A 9,692-nucleotide genomic window follows, 5' to 3' on the forward strand; every position below is an offset into this window, starting at 1 on the left:
TAATAATATACCAGATAACGAATGTTTCTTGCACAACGCTGATGATAACGAAACATCAGAAAGTTGGTCAGAATGAGCAACAATTGTTTACAATCGGAAAAAATTGCATCGCGATCAATAGAAGGGACGATTGTAAATGCTTTTTATGATGTAGAAGTAGCACAAAAAATTAAATCATTGATGGGTTCCTTATCACTTTGGATGGATATAATGATGAGATATTTTAAGATCGGAGACAAAACAGCTACGTCTTCTTTCGTAGAAGCTGAATTTTCTACATTGAAATGTATTATAAAATTTTTAAAAATCGGTTACCAATGCGCGTAGACAAATTTATATTACAACATATAAAGTACGTTGATGGATAAACTCCTTTTAGCAAATGCTGAACGTCGTATTATGGATAAGAAAAATATTCGAACAGATTTAAATAAAACAACAAATGAATTTCTAAAGCTAAGAACTACCCCTTCTAATGAAAATGAAAAAAATAGGAAATACACTTCATATGAGTTGCGATGAAGTACATACAGAAGCATATAATATCTCCGTCATTTGACATTACGCCACAGTCACCACATTTTGCAGATTTTATAAATTCTAGAGATCAACTATCACTCTCTTTAGAAATATTATCTAAATTATCACTTGCAAATGACAATGAAGAAGTTAATGTAAATTCTTTAAATCAAGTCGAAATTTGGAGAGGAAAAGCGACACAGGATACTCTCAAACTGTATCGATGAAACATCACAAGCCAAATTATTTGGATTCCGATTAGAGTACTGATATAAAAAGAGCAGTAGGATTGTCATTAATTCGCAATGGCAATGTGTGTAATCCAGTAATTATAGATAAATAAACTATAGTTGTCCATGAAACGTGTGCTTTCGATTCTACATTGCAGATTGTAATGGTTGGACTCGCATTATATGAATCATATAATACTAAAACAATTAACAATGTAAATCATATTTCAATTTAATCATATTTCAATCATGATTTAATTAGCACGAAAAATTTAAAAAAAAAACAAAATTCAAGCAAGCGAAAGTATGTAGAAAGAGCTCAAATATTGAAATTTAGGACTTTTTGAAAAAAGAAACACGTACCGACAAATACAATCGTTAAACGTAAACAGTAACGCGGCATATCTTATCGAATACCTATTTCGAGACAGTTCTAGTTATACAGCAACTACAATATGTTCAGAATGTTCCCATGTTTTTTGACTAAAAAATCCAATACTGATAATGTTAATTTTATTATTTATTAAAACATGGATTTCAGATGTTACAAGATGCAATTAATGACATATGGAAAAAAAACGAAAGCTTATGTGTAAAAAATGCAAATGCACTCAATCCGAAACCGATGTTGTATGGATATCAAATAATTATTGATACTAGTGTTATCACCGATAAAAATTATTAAAAAATTTAAAATTCGGAAATTATAATGTATTATAACTTAAAATTATTACCCAAAGTCGTAATTGATCAACAAAAATATGGTTTTGCAAGACTTGTGTCCTACAAATCATATAATCCGGAAACGAACGACGGTCATTATACGGCTTTTATTCATGATTGATTAAAGTGGCAAAAATATGACGATATTGATACCAAGAAAACATATGTATCTGAAAACGAAATTGTAATCTCATGTATTGTTCTCATGTATTGTTGATGTATATTCTCAGAATAAAATATATATAAGTATTAAACTCCCTCAGATTAAAGCTTCTATTTACAGTAAGCTTCTATTTGCAATAATTATTTATCACTTTCTACTGTTTAGATATAAAGCAGCTGAATCGAAGGTCCCTAATTTATTTTAACTTTTAAAAATTTTACTTATATATATGGAGATATATTGAAATAAACTAAATCAAAAGATTATTTCATTCACTTATAAAAATAAAATATTGTTTATATAAAATATTTATGAATAAACGAAAAAAATTTTTTAAACTTTGCCATTGAGGCTTATTACATGCACATGAATATAATAAAATACTAATAAAAAATAAATGGAAAGGAACAAAAAAAATAAACATCTTTTTAAATCAGTTTTAATTATTAATTATAATTATTAATTATAAAAAGAAAATTACTTAGGACTTTCCTTAAGACTAGAGCAAAAAATTTTTTGGAGAGTTTCGACAGTTCTGTCGAGAGTTCTGAATAGCCCCCCCTCAGAGTTCTGTCAAAAATCCTGATGATAAAAATCCGTAGAATTTAAACTGAAAAAGTTACGAGCGATTATAGGTGTCCATTTTTTAATTTAGAAGAGCAAAAAATTTTTCGAAGAGTTCTGACAGTTCTGTCAAGAGTTCTGGATAGCCCCCCCCCCTCCCCCAGAGTTCTATCGAAAATCCTTATGACAAAAATCCGTAAAATTTGAACTTGAGCGAAAAATTTTTTGAAGAGTTTTAATAGTTCTGTCGAGAGTTCTGGGTAGCCCTTGCAGAGTTCTATAAAATATCTTAATGAGAAAATTGTGTAAAAATTATACTTTCAAAGTTATATGACTGTTTGTTAGATGTCAATTTCGAGTTTTTCAATGACGTTTTTTTTTTACTTTTTCGAATGGAACTATTTCTTAAATCTATCAGGAACTCTGGAACTATTCAAAATCTATTCGGAACTCTAACAAAAAATGATTTTTTTCGAAAATTAGGGGTTGCGAAATTAGCCCCCCATTTTTTATATCACGTTTTTATGGCTTTAATGACCAGAACTATTTCTTAAACCTATTAGGAACTTTGAAACTATTGGAAATCTATTCAGAACTCTCAAAAAAATTATTTTTTTTAATAATGGGGGGCTAGCTTCACAGGGGTCGGATCACCACCGGTGTCATCCGAGCGGATCAAACAAATGTACGGTCTTCGAGAGAACCTTCCTTTGAATTTTTCAACAGTGCCTTTGAATTGAGAATGTGAAAGTGTCGTCGACCGGGTATCACTGCAAGCTTAGTATTACGTGACTCTCGTGTTCCCACGAATCCGTGAGACAGTGATCCGGAGGAATACCGAAGAGAATTTCAGGATGGTTGGCGACCCATTTTTTCAGCGGGAACCCGCCCGCCATTCACAGCTGATGGAGCTCGGTTTGTGTCGCGAGTGCCTTGTCTTTAGTGTACGCTCCGGTCACAATGTCGTCGACGTAGCAGTCATGTCTCAATACGGAGGAGCCTCGCGGAAATCTTACGTTTTCATCGTCGGCGAGCTGACGAAGTGTGCAGATGGTGAGAAATGGCGCACACCACCGTATATCAGTATTTAACTGATACTCGCGAACCAGATCGCTGACTGAGTGACGCCAGAGAATTTGGTAATTTCTATCCTCAGGCGCCACAAAAATTTTACGGTACATTTTTTCAATGTCCGTCACGAACGCGTATCGATGCCATCTCCAGCGTATCGACACATCGGCAAACGACGGCAACAAGTTAGCGTCGACTAACAGCTAGTGTTCAGTGACTTACCGGATCTTGTACTCTGAGACCCGTTGAATACCACCCTGAGTTTGGTCGACGCGCTCGATTCTCGGAACACTCCGTGGTGAGGTAAGTAGCATTTTGGTTGTAATTCCGATGACCTTGGCACTAATTCCATGTGATTCAATTCTTCGTACTCTTTTAGGAAGGCGTGGTACAAATGTCCGAACCGAACGTCACGTTCGCACCATCGCTCCATGACGATGACCGTTGCTCGATTGATTGGCGGATGTCACCGAGTGCTGTTGGCGATGGCAAATGGTAGTTTTTGGGTTTTGTGTATGTACAATATGCGATTTTGATTACACTCTTGATTTTAACAAAGAAAGGTCAAGTTCATTTGAAAACTCCTAGAATTTTAAATGATATAGCTTTTAAATGATATAGATTTCTAAACGTTTCTAAACTACATGCCATACATACATTACTTCCGAAACATCGACTTTACGGATGCTAATCTCGAACGCTGAGCCTACCTATAAATCAGGGTAATACAGTCATTAATACTTATAAGATATATTGGACAATCTTTCGGAAACATTTCTTGCCAGCGTAAATTAAATCGCAATTATTAATTCCATGTCATTTTAACCGGTACAACAGTAGATTTACTGGAGAGACTCTGCTATGAGCGAGCTCTACCAGATGAATGGACAGAAGTATCAGGTAATATAATACTTAATCTATGATTATTTTCCTTTTCAAACTGCCTCAAAAAGTAGAAGAAGTCTAGATGAATAAAATAAAGAATTAAAAGACTTCTACCCTCACGACCCTGATACTCCCGATATTCCCTGGCGATTAAGATAATTTATGTATGAGACGACTTTTAGTAAATTTTACATTTTATAAAGTTTAATCAATTGATTTATTTCCCGCTATCCACATTTTGTTGGCCTTGGACACCTCAGCTACCGATAATTGACTTTCGCTCTCATCTTGAGATATTGTCGGCCCGGTAGGTAGTCTCGAAAAGAGAACAACCGACTTGTCTTGCGGCCGAGGAACGTAGGGAAGATTGGGACTCAGAGTATCGCGCATACAAAACGCAAACAGCGATCCGTGATTAATTCTTGTTATTGTTTCGGCAATCGTCGCGATTTCATTTGTTCGTGGTTTGTGAGACGTAACAGCGTTCATGTTTGACGAAATTCGATATGAACTCAATGGTGCAGAGATTGAAATATTGTAATAGAAATATTGGAATAAGCAGTACTCTAAAGAGCTATGCATCGTTTTCAAGTGACAATACAATGATTAATACTGGACTTATTCCGTCTAACTATAATGCAAAAAGTTTAATGACATCTAATGGGTATTTTAACTTTTGCGTGTCGCTCAGCATATTGGGCTTTTACGAGGATTACAAACATGTGGTAATCGTCACGAATTAATTTTGTGCGCAATAGTAATTACATTGTAGAAGATCCAGCGACTGAACTGACGCTTGAATTCAAAATACAATGTCGAATGTTATGTTGAATGAAGTCAATCAATTATCAGGGCAAGTCAATAAATTTTTAGAAAAACATAGTAAAACACATTTTTTTTAATCGATTCGTTTTTATTTCTCAACATAGTCTCTTTTCAGCTCGATACACTCGATCCAACGATTCTCCAACTTTTTCAAGCTGCCCGAATAATGTGATTTGTCCAACCCTTCAAAATAAGCGTCTGTTTCGGCGATGAGCTGCTCTCTGGTGATGAATCTCTTTCCTCCGAATCATTTCTTCAGGTTTGGAAACAAGAAATAGTCGCAGGGAGCTAAATCTGGCGAATATGCTGGATGAGGAAGCAATTCGTAGCGGAATTCATTGAATTTAGTCATCGGTACTGGGCACGTATAAATCTGTGCATTGTCTTGATGGAAGAGCACTTTCTTTTTCGCCAAATGGAGACGTTTTTTCTTTAAAATGTTGTTGAAACGGTCCAATAAGGCAGCGTAGTAATCGCCATTGATCGTTTGCTTCGACGGAAGGTAATTGATATGAATTATACTGCGTGCATCCCAAAAAACTGTGGCCATCATTTTTTCGGCCGATTTCACGGTCTTCGCCTTCTTCGGAGCTAGTTTACTCGGTGAAGTCCATTGTTTTGACTGTTCCTTCGTCTCGGGTGTGAAGTAATGGATCCATGTTTCGTCCACAATAATGAATCGACACAGAAATTCATCTGGATTACGTTGAAACATCTCCAAACATTGTTTTGAAATCGTCACACGATCGCGCTTATGGTCCACAGTGAGCAAACGCGACACCCATCTTGCCGATAGTTTTTTCATACTCCATTGTTCGTGAAAAATTGAAATCACTGTGCCATGCGATGTGCCTGTGGCCTCAATAAGCTCGCGCACTTTCACTCGTCAAAACAATATCGTGGACTTTATCGATGATTTTTGGCAGCCTCAATTGGACATCCCGAACAAGGTGCATCACATGTGGATGTACGATCACGTTTAAATTCATTCACCCAATTGTATACAGTCGCAAACACTGGTGCAGATGTGATAAACATTATCCAATTCGGCTTTGATTTCTTTCGGTGTTAAGCCTTTCATGTAGATGATCACAAAACTCGTTTTTTTCATTTTGCAAAAAATACAAAGGTTGTTCGCTTTAATCGTCTACAGAAATGAAACCATGCGATGAATTCTGCTCAAAATTTGACAGTAATCAGCTGAAAGATGCTACTTGTCAAAAAGTAATGTGACATGACACTGCCCTCTGATAGATTTTCTAAGAACTTATTGACTTGCCCTCGTATTCATGCTGCGTATCTTGAAAAGCGGATGATATCTAAGTATGAGTTTCCGTTCGTGAGATTTGTATGAGTATCCCTTATTGCAAAGCACGTGGGATATCAAGACTGCGACTTACCTAGAAAAACCTAAATATGTCTTGGCTCTGCAAAATGCTAAAAAAAACATCATGAAAGCAAAAACTTACTTCGATCATTATAAATTACCAACCAACGTGAAATTTTATCTAAACTCTGAATTTTATTCGTACGATGATCTGAATTTAGATTTTGACAAATACAAAACGGTCTGTCGTATATGATATGTATGTCTTATTACCAAATGTTTCCATACGTCTTATTATCAAATTCCTCGGGAAAATCACGAAACATTATTTAACATGAAAAACTTTCTTCATGATTATACTCACGTTATCATTGACTGCTCCCGACAAAACGAATCCATCAAAAGCGGTACCGTGGATGTGCGATTAGAATTTGAATTCAAGGAGAATGTACCGCGAATACTATTGGGAATACAAATAAATTTCCGCCGTTTTTTATCAAAAATTAAGCATTTATTGTGAAAGAACGGTACATAATATTTTATTGAAAGTATTGTCCATCGCTAGCCACTACTTTTTCCCATCTTTCTGGTAGCATGCGGATACCGTGTTGATAGAATGCTTCATCTTTTAAGGCTATCCAATTATCGATCCCATTTTTGATATCTTTATATGATGTGAAGTGTCATGCGTCATCGAAATAGATGGTAATCGGAAGGGGCAATGTCTGGTGAATACGGCGGGTGGGGTAGAACTTCCCAATTGAGTGTTTCTATGTAGGTTTTGACCGGCGCCGCAACATGTGGTCGAGCATTATCATGCAGGAGAATAATTTTGTCATGCCTGGAGTAGTAGTGGGTGCGTTTTTTCTTGAGTGCTCGGCTCAATCTCATCAATTGTGTTCGGTAGAGAGCCCCAGTAACGGTTTCGTTCGGAGCAATACTCATAATACATGATACCAAGCTGATCCCACCAAATACACAACATGAGTTTTTTTCCATGAATATTTGGCTGTCGATGTTGAAGCATGGCCAAGTGATCCCTATGATTTCCTCTTCTTTGGGTTAGTAGTGGATTCATTTTTCATCACCAGTGACTATACGATGCAAAAAACCCTTTCGTTTATGCTTGACAAGTAGCATTTCACATATGAAAAATCGGCGTTCAACGTTTCTCGGCTTCAGTTCATATAGAATCCAATTCCCTTGCTTTTGAATCATTCCCAATGATTTCAAACGATGTGAAATTGCTTGTTGAGTCGCTCCTAATGTAAGTGTAAGTTCTTTTTGCGTTTGGCACGAATCTTCATCCAATAATGCTTCCAATTCCAGTGTCTTCGTACACTTTCGACCTTCCGCTACGTTCTTTGTCTTCGACGTCAAATTCACCGTTCTTAAACTTTTGAAACCACTCACGACAACTTCTCTCACTTAAGGCAGTCTCACCATATGTTTCTACAAGCAATCGATGAGCCTCAGTTGCAGATTTCTTCAAATTAAAGAAGTAAATCAAAAGTTCCCGCAAATGACACTTATTCGGCTCAAAACTCAACATTTTCGCACAAAAAAAATATATGATGCTGATACAAAATATCGCTAGTATTTCAAGGTTATGTTGTTGACAGATGTCCAACCTTACGATATAACGTTTTACATCAGACAATTTTAACCATAGCTTGCTAGTGGCGCAGTCTTTTGTCAAACGGCGGAAACTTATTTGTACTCCCAATACAAGGTCCATTATGAAAGTAATGCGCATGATTTTATTATGACGCGAATATCCATCGCAGCGGGGTAAAATGGGTCGGGAAATGTGGTGGGGGGTCTGCCCTTCCAAGGCAGCCAGTCGCCAGTTTGCTCCGAGCAGTCTGAGTGGAAAGACGTGCCTCCGCGTGAAGTGTGTTTTTCGACTTTGTAACACGGCGCGATGGAGCGTTCGCTTGAACAGCGATACGCCATCAAGTTTTGCGTGCGACTTGGAAAGAATGCAATCGAAACATTCCAGATGCTTCAAGAGGCCTTCAAGGACGACTGCATTTCAAGGTCACAGTCCGGGAGGTGGCACAAGGCGTTCAAGGAGGGCCGGGAGGAGGTCGCCGACGAACCCCGTTCTGGACGCCCAACAACGGCCAGAACCGACGAAAACGTAAATCGTGTGTGCGAAGTTTTGCGTTCCGACCGTCGATTGAGCATCCAGTACATCGCTGACACCCTAAACATGTCCACATTTGCGGTACATGGGATAGTGACGGAGAATCTGCAAATGCGCAAGGTCTGCGCGAAGCTTGTGCCGAAAGTGTTGACGGCAGACCAGAAAGAACTTCGAGTTTCGCGCTGTCAAGAATTATTGGATTTGATTCAAAATGAGCCGGACTTTCTTAACTCTGTCGTAACCGGAGACGAATCTTGGATGTTCGAGTACGACCCAGAATCGAAAAGGCAGAGCAGCGAGTGGCACTCAAAATCATCCCCCCGCCCCAAGAAAGCGCGAATGAGCAAGTCTCGCATCAAAACGACGCTCATTGTCTTTTTTGACGTCCGAGGAATCGTCCATTTTGAGTTTGTATCGCAGGGAGAAACTGTCAACTCAGCCTTCTACCTGGAGGTGCTCAAGAGATTGAAACGCCGGTTCGCGCGCGTGAGGGCTGACATCAAAGACGCGATCAAGCTCCACCATGACAATGCCCCCAGCCACACGACCTTCATTGTTGCCAACCGGGCTACCTGGCCCGGAGCAACACCCCAGTGGTCCCCCAGCCCTCTTACAGTCCCGACTTGGCTCTGTGCGACTTTTTTTTGTTTCCCCGTCTGAAGAGAGAGCTGAAAGAAAAGCATTGGGAGTCCGTGGAAAATATCCAAAAGCATGTTACAACGTTCCTAAGAGACATTCCCGTCGAGGAGTTTCAGCGTGTCTTTCAGGCGTGGCAGAGACGTCTCCGCAAGTGTATTGATTCAGGGGGAGAGTATTTTGAAGAATTTTGAGCATTTGTACCGCTACTATCAATAAATCTATTTTTCCCAGAAAATGCGCATTACTTTTATAATGGACCCTGTACATCCTATTGTCTCAGCGTACACGATCGCGTGATCGAAAATAGCCCAATGTCCAACGTAGTACGCAAGAATACGTAACTTATCATTGCTGAAAAAAAAATACTCTCTCCCTTTTTTTAGTACAACAGATAAAAACCAAGTTCTTTGTGATTGAGCAATCTTGAAAAATCGTTTATCATAATTATATCAACGTTTGTGGATCTGCAAGGAATTATTGTTGGAAAAAACTTTATTGTGAAGGAAGTGGCGGTTGAGAAAAGGAGTCATTCTTTCTCAATACATTTTTACGTCCTATGCTACGGAATTTCTTGACAAAGCCAGAAAAGTATTGCGC

The 9,692-nt window shown here is 38.1% G+C and overlaps 1 protein-coding gene across 1 annotated transcript; it reads left to right on the plus strand.

Moving 5' to 3' along the window:
• Positions 1-8,231: 8,231 nt before the first annotated feature.
• Positions 8,232-9,116, plus strand: LOC105154778 (protein GVQW3). The gene has a single exon (XM_011070497.1). It carries the CDS (start codon positions 8,232-8,234, stop codon positions 9,114-9,116), a length of 885 nt encoding a protein of 294 aa, XP_011068799.1.
• The last annotated feature ends 576 nt before the right edge of the window (positions 9,117-9,692 follow it).

The sequence above is a fragment of the Acromyrmex echinatior genome, chromosome 14 (genome assembly GCF_024713525.1).
Source record: "Acromyrmex echinatior isolate Ae372 chromosome 14, ASM2471352v2, whole genome shotgun sequence".
Classification (NCBI taxonomy): domain Eukaryota; kingdom Metazoa; phylum Arthropoda; class Insecta; order Hymenoptera; family Formicidae; genus Acromyrmex; species Acromyrmex echinatior.